Genomic DNA, 18,831 nt, shown 5'->3' with positions numbered 1-18,831 from the left:
TGTAGTACAGTCTTGCCCCCCTACCAGTGCTCTGTCTGTAGGTACAATCAGGCCTAAGATAGTGAAGCCTTACAGAGGCATCTGCTTTGAAACATACCTTGCCCAGGACAGTGAGCTGCTGAACGAGAAGATGGGCAGATTGCGTCTTGCCAGCTCCACTTTCTCCAGAAATAACAATACACTGCAGAGAACAAGAGCATGACTCTCAGCTCATTACATATGTCTCAGTCTAGCAAAGTATATAATTGAGACACCTCATCTTTACCTGATCGGAGTTGTATGTCACCATGGACTGATAACCTATGTCAGCAACAGCAAAAATATGAGGAGGGTTGGCAGTCCGTTTGGCTCCAATATACAGTTTGGAATGCTAAGTGTAAGAAAAATGGAAACATTATTAGTGTCCCTTAACAACTTTTTTTGTACTATCTTATGAGAGTTTAGTTTTATTTTCAGATTAGTGTACAGCATGCTGAGGTTACCAGCAGTGATGTTTTCTGAGTGAGCTGTTACTGTAATCATGAATCTGTACGTGCTTAGTACTAAAAGAACTGTTAAAAAAGATGAACCACAATTTTGTGTGATGTCAGCCCTGATTATGCTATGAAACGCAAACTATCAGGAGAAAATTTAATGTTGCCAGACATAAAGGACCAACTTATAATTTGATGTTCTTTGTACTTCACATCCTCTTAGTATTTATGCATGATATTGGTATCAAAACTTAAGACCTCTTCTGTAGCTGCAGTAACTGATAATTAATAAAGTCAAATTACTGTATGACCAGACTTTCATATCTGTCTCCTTTTGTATAATGGGGAGGCAAATTCACAAAAGTTAAATTTTACTGGGTTACTTTGTGAACTGCCTTATCAATTAAATAACTAAGACTTTCCAGCTTTCTTGGGAGGAATTGCCCCCAGCTCCTACCTCCAGCTATCTGCCTCAGTACAGAATTTTTCCATGGAAAGTGGAGGGGAAAGAATGCTCCCTCCCACAAAGAGGAGCAAGATTCACCTGCATAAATGCACTTATCTGTACAGATACTACTTCTGAACTAGTTGCTATGGGCAGCTAGTGCCTTTACACTCAGTGGGGTTCTAGTCAACAAATCTCATGAAGTTTAGCACAATTTATTTCATCCTGGAATGAATGTTGAAAGTCACTAGCACATAAAATATGAATATTCATATTAAAAGTAAGATCATTCTTGAGATTTACTTCAGTCACTCTGAAAAACAGAATTACCAATAAAATTGTCCCTTGAGGTACATATTGACAGACATCCTTATCATGTGCTGAATTTCAGCACAGAAATGAGGAACTCAAAAAAATTTTATCTCCAATATCTTTACATCTACAGTGTAGATCATGTCTATCATGATCAGTGCTAGTGGAAAAGAACCAAACATAGATTTTCACACCTGTGAAGAATAAATGTCTATGTTCCGAAATGGATTGACAGCGATGAGAATGTCTCCAACATATGTGTAGATCTGATCCTTGGCATAACCCTTCTGCAACTGCTCTGTTACTGTATTCTAATGAAGAAAGAATAGGAACATTGAATAACAGGGGGAAAAAAGAATATTAGGAAAATGTGTAAAATATTTATATAGTTACAATGAGTGAACAGGTGAGAGAGGGAAGGTATTAATGGTCAGGAGTACAACCAATTTTGATCAGAAAGCGACTAATGCTTTCAAGCACACTAGCATTCATAATTTCTTGTGTCCAAACTCACTTTGAACAATATATACTTACAGATCCCCAAGTGGCTGTAGAAAAATGAATTAATAAGTACTGCTTAAATTCACTTAATCAAAGGTTTCCATGAGACAATCCTGTCCTAATTTCTAACACTACAGCTTCCTGTTACTCATCAAGCAAGAGCCATATGCTTGAATTCATAACTGCCATTACAGCTGCTCTAACATTACTCTCAGGTATGACAAGACAGACGTTCAGCTCTTTGGATCCTATTAATGTAAACAATCAGGCACCTTTCTCTATTAGCAACCAATCTCTGCTGTGATTGTTCTTTGCTGCTGCAGAGCCAGTCCTTCCTGAACCAAGAAAAAAGAAGGACCCATTAGTGGCATACCCAATTTCTTGACATAATTGCCCTCAACTTCTTCTACATACAGAGCTGGGTATGTAAAGTTCCTGGTTAGGTTTCCAATCAAAACAGAACGCAGAGCTAGCTGGAGAAATTCAAAGCAGCTTGAGACTATTCCAAGGCACATATGAAAACATTTAGGCCCCTTTTCCACTGAAACAGAAAAACCAGCAGTGGAGGAATACAGAAAGAATTGCTTTCCCTCTATATCCAACTGTTTACAGTGGTGTGCACTGTGTTAATGCACTTGAAACCCGAATTCTCAAGAGTTGAAGAGGTTACATTTCCTTCACAGGAAAACATAAGGAGAAACCTTTGGTTTTCCATTACCTTGATAAACTCTTCCTTTTTTGTTTTTGAATGGTACCTTGCTTTTGGCCATAACCAGATTTACATTAACATAATTTTTTACGGGAAGTTCTGCCCTTTTTAAAATTATTGCACAGGCAGAAGTTCTCCTGTTTTGCCCTTCTGATAGGTCTATCTAAACTGGAAGAGAACTTTGAATGGAAGAAAGGAGACAGTTTTGAGAAGCTGTCATTCATATGTGAAAGAAGTTTTTAACTGAATTGGCTATAATGAAATATCGCATAGTCAAATTACGTCTTTAGGTGAAAGCTTCCTGAGGACCTTCCTTGAGAACGCTCCACTTCTGAGGAGATGGGACATACTTATGGCTCATCTGGGGTTTTTTTTGTCTTCTCTTTAGCTCATATTGTTTATATGCTTCATGGAAAAAGATAAAAACCAGTCTCAATAACATACAGCTATTCCCAATATAAAAAATCCTTAAATCTGAGCTTTGTGCAGTAGATGAAGTCTGTATTAGCTCAATTAGTATTAACTAAACATTAAGCTGCTCTAACCAAGGTCTTGGATGATGGAAGATGTTCTGTGGGCTGTTAGCATTATGTAGTTTACCAGCTCAAGAGCCACACTGAGTATTCTGGACTGATGAAGACACAATATTACCAGAGAAGTTTTACAGATTAGAGAATGTGAATTATAATCTATGCACAGCCTGGTAGAGGAAGACTGACAGTTTGTTTACAACCACTGATGGCCTCTAAGACCTGCAGGTAATGTGCTGTGGCCCAATTCTTCTTTCTGGTTTTGAAGCTTAAAGGTATAAACAAAACAGACTTCCCTTCTCCCTTATGCATGTTCCCCTGCTCCTAGTGGATTAATTTTCAAATTTTGACAAACTAGTCAGAATCAATAATTCCATCAAAAGTTCACCAGAAGGCATTGTTAGGTCAGAGCCTCAGCTGACATAAATCTCAACGCATCTCCATACCAAAGTAAGTCAGTGAGAGCCCAGCCTAGGAAAGTATGGAAAGCTAATTTAGTCTAGATGTAACTCTAGATGTCCAAGCAACAGGGAAGAAGGTTATTGTCTGTGTACCTGGACCAATTTCAGGTTAACACATCACTGCAAACTAGATATTTAGCTGTAATAAAATAGAGCAATATAAATCCTGTTAAGCAAATGTTGCCACAATACTGCTCATTCTGAAGCTTTGACTGCAGAGGGTGTTTTAGCATTGAGTTGGAACCATTCCTGACACAGCAATCTCATGTAAAATATCCTGCAAAAACTGGTAAAAGACCGTTGTACACTTACACAATTGAAGTGTGAATATAGCTGAACTTGAAAATCAACAGCACACCACTGTGTTTTAATACCTGATTACTCCTCTTTGCGAAAACAAGAAAAAGGAGATTCTTACCTCATCCAGTACCTCCAAGGTTGCTAAATCGTCTACCTCTTCCTGGTTGGAAACTAGTGACTTACTGTAGTTCCCTTTCTTTGTATGAATACGTTCAAATCTAGAAAAGAAAGACATGCTATTTCCTGAGGCAAGGAAACACATGGCAGATCTTTCATCTGTAACCACCTTGAAGGCAATTCAGCCAAAACATTCCAGCTTTCCATTGTTCTGAATTCAAACACATGAATAACAGGACATGATATAATTTTTAGTACAGAACACCTGTACTTGACAACTCAAAACCTATGGTCTGATCTCACAAGTGATAGTATGAATAACTTTTTAATTGTACAGATCCTTGCTTGATCACACCGCTACATCAGTTGCAGGACTGGAGCTATGCAGTAAAAGAAAAAGAGAACATTTTTATAAAGTATTTAATATTCAAGTTCTGGCACTTACCAGCAAAAAGAAAAATGACCCAGGTAAACATAAAGAATAGGACAAAACCAGGGGTGTATGATGAGATAGTACAGCAAGGATGATACAGACAAAGCATTCAGGATGGAAACATTTCTAGTTTAGTAATGACAATGCTTTAAAGTCTGGCTGAGATGGTCACACTGTAGAGTGAAGTGTTACAGAACCATTATGGTATGTGAAATACACTCTGACCAAGAATAATTTTCTTGGACTTTACAGGAAAAAAAATTGTACAAAATAAGGAAACAAATTTTCAAATCTTTTTCTTATCAGATTTAAACTTCAATTAAGTTTGCCTTAAAGTGAGATTTCTTTTTTAATCAAACCAAAGAAAACTTTACGCAGTCTTACAGAATTTAGCAAGAAATTCCCAGGGACTTGGATCATTCTCTATCCAAGAGTAAAGACATTGCTAAACAAAGCAAAACCATCAGAAAATGCAAGGTTTACAATTCACATTAGTTATACTAGCTTTATGAGATGGGGGAAAGTCAGAGAAAGGGAAACTGGATAAGTAACAGCAGAGTTCACAAGCTAAATCAAGCGCAGATGTGCAATATGGCAAAAGCACAGAAAGGCTACCAAGTAAATCAGATCTCCTGGTATGACCTCACTCCTCTTGATACTATAGGTAGGAAGGCATCTCTCAAACATATGGAACGTATACTTTGGTAAACTGAGACAGCAGGGAAACTGTGTTGTGTGAAACACAAGCACTCTTTACCTTGATTCCAGACAAGACATCCTTTATTTAATTCTGACATTTGGATGTATGGCATGAGTAAAAGCAGACACGTATTTTCTACCCAGGCAAGAGCTTGAATATACAGTGAACAGAGGAGAGGAGAAAGAGGGCACTTGCACCAAGACTGAAAGTCAAAATGAATGAACATCATACTGATGGGGCAAGCTAAGAGTTTTCTGAACTCCCACAGTAAGACTTACTGCAGAGTTTAATGGGCTGTACCTACTCCACAAACACCACCTATTTCAGAGGTGCTAGTTCAGGTCATGCAGGCTGTGGGGTGCAAGTGCAGAAAGTCAAGCAGGCACCCACTTGGCATCAGTTACTGATTACCAGGCCTGAAAAGGGGCTGGAAGAAATGGGCAAATTGTGAGTGCAATCAAGATCTGAATGATGCAAGTGCAGGCATGAGTGCACTTCATCTCACACTTCTTTCCATCTCTCTTGTCTATAATGATCCCTGAGGGTGACAGAATGGCTTATCCTCACCCAGGTACCAGTAATGGAGCAGCTTCTTCCTCTCTTAGGCAGGTGCCAGCTACCACTGGAGTCTTTCCATTGTCTATAGTGCAAAGGCAGGAGCTTCACAGCCACCACATCTGACTAATTCTGCAACCTTAATATCAAGACACAAACATGTAAGACTTCATTGTAAAAGCCAGAATAGTTTCATAGTCTCCATGCCAATATTGCACCCCAATACCCAGTGTGGAGGCTAAGTGACCAGGAAGCACAATGAACAGTGTGGTTGAACAGGATCTACGTTGCCCTGATGGAAGAATAAGACCAAGTCTTGCCAGTTTTACACCCAGATATTTTGCAAATTGCTCTCAAACTGTCATTAGGACTCTGGAGCTGCATGGGAAAGCAACCTGCTTCCGAATCTTTACTTTTCTTTTTTAGTAGTAGTAGTAGTAGTAGCCAGCAGTATTTACTAGAGGCCAAAAAAGACTGCTTGTAGGTACAGCTGTAAGGGTGATAGTGAGGATTAATTACACAGAAGTGAAAAGCAACATGAATACTACACAGTGCAGTGCCAGAGCCTTATTACTGCCACACAACACAGAACATGCAACGCGTGGGCCTAATTCCACATGAGCAGTGCAAATAGACAGAGATGTGGGAGGAGAGTATGTCTGTGTGGGGGAACAAAGGCAGCTTTTGCTGCAATAAATCCATAACTGGACTGTAATTTGGCATGTATTTAAATACAAGCAGAAAACACACAGGAACACAAGCAGACAGCATCAAAATGGATGGGTCTGGTGTAAAGCAATCCCACCTCTCCTAGGTCCGATCTCTTTTCTTTCTTTTGGAACCCATTTGTACCATGAAAGCTGTCCTAGTAGTGCTGTCCTTGCAATAACACTGTGAGACAATTTTTGGTTGTATGTACCCCCAGGTTTTATTAAAAAGGATGTGGTAATATTAAGATTTAAATTAACTCAGCCTTGCATGGTCTGCTGCTACTTGATTTGCATTTACCAACTGAAGGATACTACTGCATTGAAAGCCAGAAGTGCAGGCAAAACCCTACCCCCTCAATAGAAATCTGTCCCCTCTATAACCCAGTTGCAACAATTTCTCCTTTGTTCCTGCATGAAGGTCATTTTGTGTCCAGAGGATGCATCTAACACTAGCATGACTTTCAGAAAGACCTATCAACATGTACAGGTGGGAAAGATGTGGGAACTACAGGGCTACGTCAAGCTCTGCTGTTCTACTTTTTCCATTGACGAAGGAAGACCCAAAACAAGACATCTGTCAAGTTATGCTTTCCATTTATGGTGGAATTGCTACACACTGAATACACTTAAAAAAAAAAAACGTTAACTGCATATCAGTGAGAGAGTGATATTCCTCAAATTTGTTTCAATTACCATTTTTCATTTAATGTAAGAAGTTAACAAGTGCCTTGCAGGAAAGGAGGGGAATGCTCCAGTCATGGAGACTTTTCTTTTTTTTTTTCTTTTAAGGAAACGATCTTTATTTATGCCAGGGAAGTTTAATTACATAAAATTGATTCTCCTGCAATCTTCTTCAGCTGACATTATGAGAACACTAGTGCTTGTTAACCAGATTATATTCTCCATTCTCAAGAGTACAGCAGAGTGGCAGATCTGCAGAACACAATATTTCTCTGCTTTGCTGTCAAAGGGCACAGACCCCTCAAGGGCAGTTATAGTGCTTCACTTGCTAAAACTCCAACCACTTAAAAAAACCACATCGGTGCTGTTGACATCAATGCTGAAATTCCATTATTGTCATGTACATAGACATTGTGAACTGAAATAACCATGTTTCTCTGTTCTGTTCAGAAATTAGTTATTGGAGGCATTAGATCTTACAGCCATGCTCAACAAGCAATTCAAGCAGCTAAAGGCCAGAAACATCAAGCCAGTACGGACAAGAAAATAAGTCAAGGCAGCATTGTTTCTGTGCATCCTCCTTCACACCCCCCCGCTTATCTTTCAAGATTCAGTAAATCAAAATGAGACAACTGCAGCTTTTTCTTCTTCAAATTGTCAGAATGTATTTAGAAGATTTCTGATAGTTCTAAAAATACCACGAAAAGGGAAGTGTGACTCATGATGCCCTGTTGAACTCTGCCTAAACTGGTTGGAGAATCATCTACAGACTAACAAGTGACAGGAAAAGGGCTGGCCTTAGCCTGGGTGTAAAGCAGGGAAAAAAAAAAAATCACATTTTCGTAAGGTGAAGGTGGCAACAGCTGTACACCTCCCAGCAGTTACAAATAGTATTAAAAGTGACAAACAGAAAAGCAGCAACACAGAAAAACCTGTACAGGATCTGTCATTGCTGCTGATTCTATTTCTCTGGAGGCTGCACAGAGCAATATTAATTCACACTTGAAATAAAAATTTTGTCTTCACCAGATGTATCTGGAGAAATATGTTTAAATAAAACTATAGTCTTTTATCTATGCAAAACCTGTACCTAAATTTAGAAAAGTCTATCGATAGACTCTAGCTGCATCTGCACAACGTTTTGCAGACAAATCTGTGCTCCCTCTATGTTTAACTGATTGCCCAGCACTGGCTGCAGTCTCAGGAAGCTGTGCTTAACCTTATGAAATGTTGCTGAGAGCAGACTGCTGCCCAACAGAGCTACAGGGCTTTTGATTCAGAGGTGGCCCATGTCCAGCCAGGTGGGTCATGTCCTGCTCTGCATAATCTGTTTGCCAAAGTCTGACAGTTTACGATGCCCTGCAAAAAACTGCACCCCCTGCAGGGCCCTGCAGATTATTGGTTCTTCATAATAGTCTCACGAAATGGCTGTATCCTCTGAAAAATTCCAGGGAAAAATATGTGTTCTTAACTGAGCAAATAAGAGATCTCTAAAAGGACTCATTTGGATTAGTTATTCATTACCCTCATGCATCACGCCCACGCTCTATGGTGAGAACCATAGTGAGAAGATGAAGGAGAAGCTTCAAAAGTGAGCAGTGCGTGGTGAGGTATCCCACCTTCAGGAGAAACGAGTTGCTGAGTAAGTGGACTGACACAACACTGAAGTAGCAGTTGCAGAGCATTACATGCAGGGAGTCCTGAATGCAGGAGGAACTTTTTTTCTCCTGTTTTGCTTCAGGAGGTAAATTATTCTCCATTCAGGCACTGCTGTTGCCCATTGTGTTGTATGGAAGGAGACTAGAACCGCATTCTTATTCTGCTATAGAGATGTGTATTAGCTAGAAGCATATGGGACTGGAGAACTGCTTACTCTAAGGTGTGTGTGGCCAGAAACTCTTCAGTGGTTCTACAACCTGAGAGCAGCTTGCAGGATAGCCATCCTACACGGGAGTGTCCTCAATGCAGGAATACACAGGAATACTCCTTGTTGGTACAACAAAGCCCACACTGAGTTACAGGAGAGGAAGAAGTGGCTTGAAGGGCTCAAAGATTAGTCTGGAACTCCAGAGCCTCAGGTTTAAGCCTCTACTCTGATACAGATTTCATCTGGAGACCTTGACCAAGTCAGCACTGGACTCTGTGTAAGCTATCTTAATCTGCTCCTTATACTGCCTTTGCCAAGCTAGTCTGCTGATCTCCTACCCTCTGCTACAGCCTGCTCTGCAGAGTTGAACTTGAAGGATTGCTATCAGCTGCTTGCCACTGGCAGGATGAGTCACAGAGAGAGAAAGAACACCCAGAAAATGTGACACAAGTCTGCGCAATCAGGGAAAGTCATGGAAGGAAACTATATGGTACTCCCTGCTTTTAATAGGTGTGAATAATTTAACAACCACCTTTGTGCATGTTGTACATGAGCTTCTACGAACTTCTACCTGAACTGTCCAAGTAGTTAAACAGAGCATCTGTTTAGGACCCTGTCACTGGATTTCAGTGCTATCCCTACATTGCCAATACAGAAGGACAAAATCTTAGGAGAGTAATTCAGCTCACCCAAAAGCCCGTGCTCTGAATCACTTTGCAGTAGAATGGGTCTCTCTCCCATATTTATGTAGAGGGCATATAAAGATGAGGCTCTTGGGGACCAGAGTCAGTTGCTGAAATCTAGGTGCGCAGCTCATTCTGGAATGAGTCATAATTCCCAGGAAATACACATTGTACTAATCATTGCATATTTCTGCAGACTTTTGTAAAAGCAGTCAAAATTAAGACAGTCAAACAACTCAAGATAAAAGTCTTACAAGCCTGTCAGGTGTAGATGTGACAGTTCTGAAGGCCGTTTCAAAGACAGCTATTTCTGTTGCAAAGTAAAACACTTTACAATGGAGTTTTTTCCCCTCATTTAGCCTCGCAAGAAGTGCATTTTTAGAAGAGTTTTTGGGTATATGCTGCAGCACTCATTTCTAATAATTACTGTTGTCACTAATTCTAAATTTTAACATCTATAATGTGACTTCCAAGAATGTGATTGAGGGATCGGCTAAAAATGAGGAGAAACTTAAGTAGTGTCCAAAAGTGAATGATCAGGCTCAAATGAAGTTATTGTTTCTCTATTAGAGCATTTGTCTTACTTTCATTAAGGTTTGTGCAATAAATTCCATTATCATGCTTTTTGTGTCACTATCAACACAAAAAAGGATTGAAATACTGTATTTAAAGAGCAATGTGGTCCTAAGGACTGGAGTAACAGATACAGGATGAAATTTATTTGTATAAAACCTCAAGATCATACTAGCAGGATGTAACAGAATTATTTCTACTAGTTGAAAGTTCATCAGTTTGAAAGTACTAAGGGAAAAGAAGTATCAACATGATTATGAGTCATCAACCACTCTGAAAAGAGGCAAATACCACCTTATACAATGAAATAGGCTTTTCTTGCTGCAGCCATGATAAAGACAACTCCTGCAGAAACCCAAGACCTTGTCCTGAAAGTGACTCTGCTCACCAGAAATTCACAGTTCAGTGAGTACACAAATGCTAAACAAAGCCACAAGTTAAATACACTTAGTATGCAACTTGGCCTGCTTCACCTCCTCCTTAATATGAATTTATTTGCCAAAGCTTACTTCATCATTCCAAAAACCAGATTTTAGAGACATTTCAGTCAAGATGCTATGGGAAAATATTAATCTATCAAGGGACATTTTCTTTCATTGCTTTTCCCATCATAATTTCTCCAATGTGAGAGCTGAGCTAGGAAAGATTAAGTTGTAAACAGATTTTTTTTAGCATAAAAAAGTGATGACTTTAAAGAAAAACATACTGCAGTTGCTCAAAGTCAAAAGTGGAATCTAATGAAGCTCATTGCTTCATGCTTTTTGAGCCTTGAGTAGCACAAGACATGTCTGTGCTATAAAGACTGTTCAGAGGCTACTGAAAAAAAAGTCCAATCTTCCACCACCTTCATTAAGTCTGGAGCAGATCTATGGCATATTGCTGTTTAAAGTTCTGTCACCGTAAGTTGAGATTTCTCTGGTTACTCAGGAGGTTGGTGGGCTCTGTTTCTCTTGCTAGGTGTTTGGAAAGAATGCAGCACAATGATCTAAAGCTAGGTTCTTCTTCATTAGAATAGCAATAATGGGAAGGTTCAGAGAGCTCAGTGCAATGCCCTAATGACTCAGTGGCTCGTGAATGCTAGAAAATACCTCAGGAACAATGGTGATAATGGGAGTGACTGTAGGGTGGCTCCACTCTGTGCCTAGAGATCACACACCCTTCCTGAGCAGACATGGTACGCAAAGATTATATCTGAGGACCTAGCCTTCTGCAAAAACCTCTGAGAATGTGACATAACCTAACATGATCTTTTCTTTTTGAACTTTAGCAACAGCACTCGCAGCAAACAAGATGACAAGAGCACAACTGCAACAAGACTACCACTGCAGAATTTGGCAGTCAGCCATATTACACCTCAACACGCTGGGCAGACAGGGTGATTTGATATGGAGTGAACACAAGAACAGTGCACACAGGAAGTCCCAGTGGCCAAACCTCAGCTATTAACTTCCAGACATTTTACTTTTTTCTTTTGAAATACAAAATATTTATTAACAAAGTATAATTTGAAGAGGAGAGGAATCACATACTCAGAACATAACAAGGTTCCTTACTTTCAGCTTTAAGTCAGTATTACCAAATTTCTCGAGTTTGTATGGCATAGCCATTTACACAACATGACACAGGTAGGAGGATTTCTTCCCTTGGTGGAAGGAAGGATTCTTTATTCCCTTAAACTATGTGCCTCCCAGTAACAGCAAGCAGGAGAACTACACCTTCAAATTATGGACCGAGAGAGTGTGAGCTGGAGATCAGGAGGGAGCTTTACAAGGAGCCAGCAACTGTTGAAAGTTCAGGAATTCCACAGCAGGGCCCTAACACCCCAGTGTAAAAACAGTCCCAGAATAAGACAATCAAGAAAAGAAAGCCAGGAAATTTTAAGATGAGACTCTTCCAGGTGACTTGTCACTACACAGCCTATGCCTTGACTCTGAATCAGATTTACATGGTACTTCTGTACAGGTTTCTATTGACACCATTTGCTGCAGATTGAAGGTCAGAAGATACGTATTATTAGTATTTAAAGACTTTAAAAAAGTATGACTACTGAATTCAAAGATCTTTGTATAATGTTTTTATCATTCAACAGAAGAAAAAAACAAATGTCATTCTGTAGCAATGTTCTTTACAGGCCTGGAATTCTAATTTCTTCTAAAGTGAAATGATGTACATACTTTTCTACAATTTCAGCTACTAGAAAATATTCTCTGCTTTTCTTGCTTGTACAGAGATAGCAGTAGATATTAAGATGGGTATTACTGTTTCTAGGAGAATGCTAATCTTTTTATGCATTCACTGCTATGAAAGACAATCTTCCAGCAAATGTAGTTAATAAACATGTTAAAGACGAAGTGATTACATGTACAGTCACTGTAAAATGTGATTTTTACTTGCAGTCTGCCTTCACTGATCTCAGGTATGAAAAGACCTGGTTAAACCAATGCAAATGAAATTTAAACTAGTATCAGCCTACTTGTTAGTATTTTAAACTGCTAAACTGAAACATGGACACTACTTACCAAGCTACTAGCTTGAACATGCCTTTTAAATTACACCCTTATTTAAGTAATTTTTTTTGCACAGATTCAGATAATCTATTATTATTATTATAAGAGAGAATATTCCAACTTTCTTCAGCAACATTTATGTAGAAGTTACACTTGATTAACTGTAAAAGCATGGGTAGCTTCATCACGTGGTAATACATTCCGTTAAACTCTGGTTCATATGAAGAATGATCAGTTAATAAAACAGTCTAAACAAGACAGAGAAAGTGCCAATAGATTGTCCTGTTCCTGTGCCATTTGACTGCTCTATGCACATGAAATTAGGTCACTTCCTTTAAGTTTGTATTGTATAGAAAACAAGGTTCATGTGATTTGCTTTATGCAACATTTACATGAAAAAATGAAATGATTTTGAAAAAAAGAACAGGACTTGATAGAAAAAAACATATGAGTTCTATAAGATGGGTAAAAAAGCTCACAATACTTAATTGGCTTACAAGCTTGATTTTCAAAAATTATTTAGGCTTTGAAAGTGTCACAAGTGTTATCAGGATTTAAATTAATATTATTTAGTGTTTTGGACATATTTTACCACATATTGTTTCCCCGTGTTTTATAAATAAAGACTTTTTAAAGTCTGGAGTACGTTGCTGTTTTAGTGCTCAGCACTGACATCTGATAGCAAATATCAAGTTTGCAGCATATAGAACATACAAATCCATTCTGAGACTTAAATTTAAGCCAAATGCATAGGTTTTTACTGAAATGCCAGAAAAGAGAAACTACTATTCATCCCACATCCACTTACACAAAGTCCAAGAAAACAGAAATTATTTAGAAATATATTTTTAATTATTATCTTCAAAGATTAGAGTAAATAGAAAATTCTCGAAAATCAGAACTGAAGACTGCTGCATATATTGTTACTATAAATATGTGTGAAAGGAAACGTGGCAAATTTTAGTAAGCTTTTTCCATATGGATGATAATGCCAAAATGGCTTTTAAATTTTATGTTCCATTTAAAAAAAAAAAAATTGTCGCACTAGTAGTACATCAATACTAATCTTCTACTACATTTCACATCTGATACATTACTTCAGTGTACTGGGTGAGGTTTTTTTAAATTGTAAAATTGAGCCAAGCCATTTTCAGCTGTTTTAAATAAAAGCCTTCAGGTGCTATGTGACTTATGCAGAATTGGTATTACTAAATATTAGTGGAAGAAAGAAAGTATTCAGTAAGACATAGGATTTGAAATTTGCAAAACAGTGTCTGGTACCATTATCACTTCTTTCAGTTGGCAGCATCCAATTCTTGCAAGAACCTGACGAGTTATTTTTAGCATACTTGCTTAAACTAAACATTAGCTGACCACACACATGTAAGAAAATGCCAAAGATTAATTTCACCTAATCTTAGCTTTCTGAAAGCTGGGATCCTCATCTGCATCTTCAGTCACAGGAGAATCTAAAGATCGTTTCATCTACTGTGTGAATCATGATGCCCCTCTATTTCCATTAGCTCTATAGGGCAACCCAAAGATTAAGCTATTTTTTGGCCAGCTAATGTTATGAGAGGTGAATCTTTCTGTGAGTGCTAGCCATTCTGAAACAGTGAAAGTATCAAAATTGTCCCAACTGGTCTATTTTTTTAGCTACTTTTACCTTGCCTTTTCAGTGACTCCCATTTGTTGATGAACATCAATAAATTCCATGAGCTGCCTTTGTAGCACGTTTTCTTTTCCTTCGATTTGCTTAATAAAATCATGCTGCAAAAGACTAGATACTGTCGGACGCTTCTCATAATCTTTAGTCAAGCACCTGTGCTGGCAGAAAAAGCATATGATCACTGAGGGGTCCCTGTTAACTTCTAAAACACTTGTCTGTAGTTCATTCATACCTCCATGATAAATACATCCATCTTAATTGCAACAGATCTGTACTGAAAATTGATAAGAATAGATGAGTCCAAGAAGTTAAATTATTGCATTTTAAAACAAAATATTCTTTAAATTAAGAAAAACAGAAACATCAAGTGTGTTAAAATGTTGTTATTTCATGTTTTAAATCTGGAGCCTCACTTTGAAGTAAAACTGGATTTACAAATTAGGTTTTTAAGGAAAAATATTAGTAGCAACAGATTTCCTGAGAGAATACTAAGATATTTTACACATGACATTTACACATGTTCCATATTCAGCTACAGTGGTCTCAGTTGTTACTCACTTGTTAATGAAGTCATTGAATTCAGGTGACCACAGTTCAGGCTGCTGTAGGGTTGGAGGAGGATTCCTGCAAAGGTCAGTATGATAATAAGTTAATAAGCTAATCACTTGAGAAAAACAATGTGTGAAAGCAGGCTAAGTAATGAGTTTTAGAAGGCCACTGAAAACAGATATTGATTTCCACTGGTAAAAGGAGCATGGGTAGATGATACAATGCCTCACTGGTTCTCCTACTTTACATAACTAACAAGGAGAAATAGCATGAAGATGATCAGGCAAGCGAAGCTAAGAATCACTATAATTTTTTCAATCAAATCAATAAACGGAAATGAAACCAACAACCCATTAATCACTATCCACTTGTAATGGCAAGTTTTTCTTTTCAAGCCTGAAACAATATACTTTCTTAAGAGAATTTTTAAAAAGACATTCTATTTTAAGTTTTCCCAGAAGGACTGTCTGAACAAAGTGTCAGAAGGAACTAGCTCTTTATTAACTACTTCTCATTCATCAGAAGATAATCAGAAGTAAAGTAAAGGACTAAATACAGAGCTACTGTAAATAAATACTACTACTTTCATTTGTGTTGAGTTAGAGCTCTTTATTCTAGGTGTTAATTTACTTGGTTCAAATTGTTTTAACAGTTGTCTTCCATTCAAACAGAGGTGCCATTTTCACTGAGTGTAGTCATGAAGACAAAAGGAATCACCTATGGACGAGGTGACTTTTCTATTTTCACTCAGTTGTCATAACTGCTTTTCCTTAAGTGCAGCTTAATGTTTACTCTATCACTTTCAGCTTTGACTTAATGGAATGAAAGGGTATTGATCTTATATTTGCTCCAGGGCAGAAAGGTGCCCGGTATTTGTAAGGGTATAAGCCAGATTTTTTTTGAAATGACTGACCACAGCAGTTTGTAACTGCTTTTCCCATAACAAGTAAAGGTGAGAAGAGCATTAATGCTCTGCTTCAGTGCCATATCAGCCAAGGTTTCTTAAACCTGAAGGTAATTTAAACTAATTTGGGTGACTTGGCTGAAAAGGACTTGAAGCACTCATGTATACTATGTGGTCTCAACTGTTATGGTATTGCTCCAACTGTTAGAGTGAAATCCACAAACTGCTGTATGATTATCCCCTACAGACTTTGAGATTGATGTTCTTTGAAACGCTGTAAGTGGCGCTTTTGGTACTTTCATCTCCAGCTTCAAAGAAAACACAAAAGAAGTTGCTATTTGCCGTGTCTGAAGACAGCAGTACTGGAACTGCCAGGAGAAGCACAAGTTAATGAAAGGTGGCAGCCTAAATGTATGTGAGTGGTGGAACAACACTTTGCTTCAGAGGACATGAGATAACTCTTGAGGAGAGATATGGGGCCTGTTCACCACAGTGGCATACTCCGACTCTCTATTTCTATGATAAGTCATTCTCTGTAACAGAATATACAGGACTCAGCTAAGTCCTGTGCTCATGTATATTGGGCAGCAGTCCACACAGGAGAAGGCCTTATGGCTTTTTCTCACTGTAGCCACAGTCAGCTCTGAACTTCTCAATGTACGCACATGGTTGAAGCAGAGCCTGCAGAAAATACAGCTGGATAAAGTATTTTGGTTGACAGCTGGCTGAACATGAGCCAGCAGTGTGCTGAGGTCACCAAGAAGGCCAACAGCATCCTGGCCTGTATCAGAAACAGCGTGGCCAGCAGGAGTGGGGAAGTGATTGTCCTCCTGTACTCGGCACTGGTGAGGCCGCACCTCCAATACTGTGTTCAGTTTTGGGCCCCTCACCATAAGAAAGACGTGAAGGAGCGTGTCCAAAGAAGGGCAACGAAGCTGGTGAAGGGTCTAGAGCACAAGTCCTACGAGGAACAGCTGAGGGAACTGGGGTTGTTTAGCCTGGAGGAAAGGAGGCTGAGGGGAGACCTTACAGCCCTCTACAACTACCTGAAAGGAGGCTGTAGCAAGGTGGTGTCAGTCTCTTCTCACAAGTAACAAGCAGGACAAGAAGAAATGGCCTCAGGTTGCACCAGGGAAGGTTTAGATTGGATATTAGGAAAAATTTCTTCACCAAAAGGGTTGTCAAGCATTGGAAGAGGCTGCCCAGGAAAGTGGTTGAGTGACCATCCCTGGAGTTATTTAAAAGACGTGTAGATGTGGTGCTTAGAGACATGGTTTAGTGGTGGACTTGGCAGTGCTAGGTTTACATGATGATCTTAAAGGTCTTTTCCAACCTAAATGATTCTATGATTCTATGATTTCTAACCTCCTCCTAGTATAAATAATAGCAGAAACACCACATACTTATACAGGCTAAGTTTGAAGAAAGTAACATTTAAGGAAAAAGTTAGCCTAACCCAGCAAGAAATAAACACATCAAGATATTACCTTGGTATTTTGAAGAGTGCCCTCATAGGGTGCAAATCAGCAAGGGGTGGATCTCCATCTCCCAATTCTATTGCAGTAATACCCAGTGACCATGCATCACATCTGGCATCATAGGAGCTATCTAGCTGCTGCTCACAAGCAATCACCTGTTGGTGTAAAAGACTGGTCATTGGATGGCCAAATGTCCGAATTTAAGAGTACACCCACAGTTGGGGGAATCTCTTACAGGATGGAGATACTGGGTGAAATAAACAGACTTGTACACATTTAGCAAGCTAAAGCATCTTGTTGCTGAAAAAAAGCAATACTTAACCTAGAGAAAGCAGGTGTGTCTGAACACCAGGTTCTCTGACCAGATGTTCCCTGATCTGACAAGAGGGTGCAAATCCTTGGCTTTTCCAGCTGAAGGGGTAGACTGCATCCCATGGATGAGGGAAGTAGAAAGAAGCTCAACAACCCTAAACCTCTTCCCTATAGATTATTCCTGCAGAATAACTAATGGAGCTATACTGCTCTGTCTATGAAGTGAAACGAGCAGGGAAGCAGGAGTTGGATTCACTGTCTCCTACTGGGTCCTTATTCAGCCAAATCAGCCAATTTCAAGATCAAGCTAATTTCTCTGCATTTGCCACTGGATTACAGTATGTAAAATGTATTTAATTTCATACATGTTTCAGCTCATCCACAATGCTGGATGAATCTAGAATTTTTTAGCTCATTAGCTACAGGTCTAAACCAATGTGTATCCTGTTAGCTACCTGGCTAGACCAATATGTATAAACAGAGTAGTTTCATATGCTATAAATAGGCGTATATGCATGTGTTTGTGTGCGCACAAATAGTGTAAGTACATAGGCTTATTTATAATTAAATATTTTTCCTGCCTCAGCTTAAAATGTATCTTTTTATGCTTTAACTTCAAGATGGAAAAATCTCCAAAGATACAGCGTACATCTTATTTATTCATAATAACCTCTTCCATTTCTTGCTGTCAGCTATGAATATATAGTATTAAAAACTTCCCAGGTATAGAAATTCAAAACCAAAAGCTATAATGTATCACAATACCACCCTGGGCTCCTTCCATCCATGGGGAGATGAGATATCTATAGTTTCAGAGCTTGGAAGGCTGGGAAGGATCAATGGTAGTACTCTCTCCTCTTTAACATTTTAGTAAGCAATTCAGCATCTTACTCTCTGGCTCTAACCTTGTAATTCCAAAAATAAACACCATTTTAACTTAATCCTTGCAAACATGTAAGAAAAAAGGGTTTAAAACAGTTTTTTAAAGGACATTGCTATTTCATTTGGTGAAAGGACCAGTGGTCAGGAAGAAAGACAAAGAAAGAGCAGAGATGCAGAACGCGGCAGCTCAAATACCAGTGACAAAATGTTTTGAAACATGAATCTAACCTCTGGAGCCATCCAGAACGGGGTGCCCACGGAGGTGTTCCGACGGAGACGAGTGCTGGTCAGCTGAGCAGACACACCTGGAAGAGTGAAGGGAAGCTATCATCGGAGCAACTGCTATTTCCATCCAAGACAGCCCTTCTGAACGGTGACATCCTCGTCTTGTCATGCAGGCAAATCTCAAATACATCTTTCCAGTTCGCTGGAAACAGAGGCCCAGTCCTCAAAGGTACTCAGCACTTCAGCCGAGGTTCT

At 39.0% G+C, this 18,831-nt stretch overlaps 1 protein-coding gene across 1 annotated transcript in view; it reads right to left on the bottom strand.

Moving 5' to 3' along the window:
• The window catches only part of MYO3A (myosin IIIA), a gene marked incomplete at both ends in the record, with an annotated part of 82,365 nt that overhangs the window by 48,463 nt on the left and 15,071 nt on the right, over positions 1-18,831 (bottom strand). The window contains 8 exons of the mRNA XM_010294327.1: positions 98-181; positions 266-370; positions 1,425-1,541; positions 3,850-3,949; positions 14,224-14,379; positions 14,785-14,850; positions 17,167-17,312; positions 18,580-18,656. Coding sequence (XP_010292629.1) covers positions 98-181; positions 266-370; positions 1,425-1,541; positions 3,850-3,949; positions 14,224-14,379; positions 14,785-14,850; positions 17,167-17,312; positions 18,580-18,656 — 851 coding nt within the window. The remainder of the gene's footprint in view (positions 1-97; positions 182-265; positions 371-1,424; positions 1,542-3,849; positions 3,950-14,223; positions 14,380-14,784; positions 14,851-17,166; positions 17,313-18,579; positions 18,657-18,831) is intronic.

Source organism: Phaethon lepturus, unplaced genomic scaffold (assembly GCF_000687285.1).
Source record: "Phaethon lepturus isolate BGI_N335 unplaced genomic scaffold, ASM68728v1 scaffold6059, whole genome shotgun sequence".
NCBI lineage: Eukaryota > Metazoa > Chordata > Aves > Phaethontiformes > Phaethontidae > Phaethon > Phaethon lepturus.
This window is presented reverse-complemented; position numbering and strand designations above follow the sequence as displayed.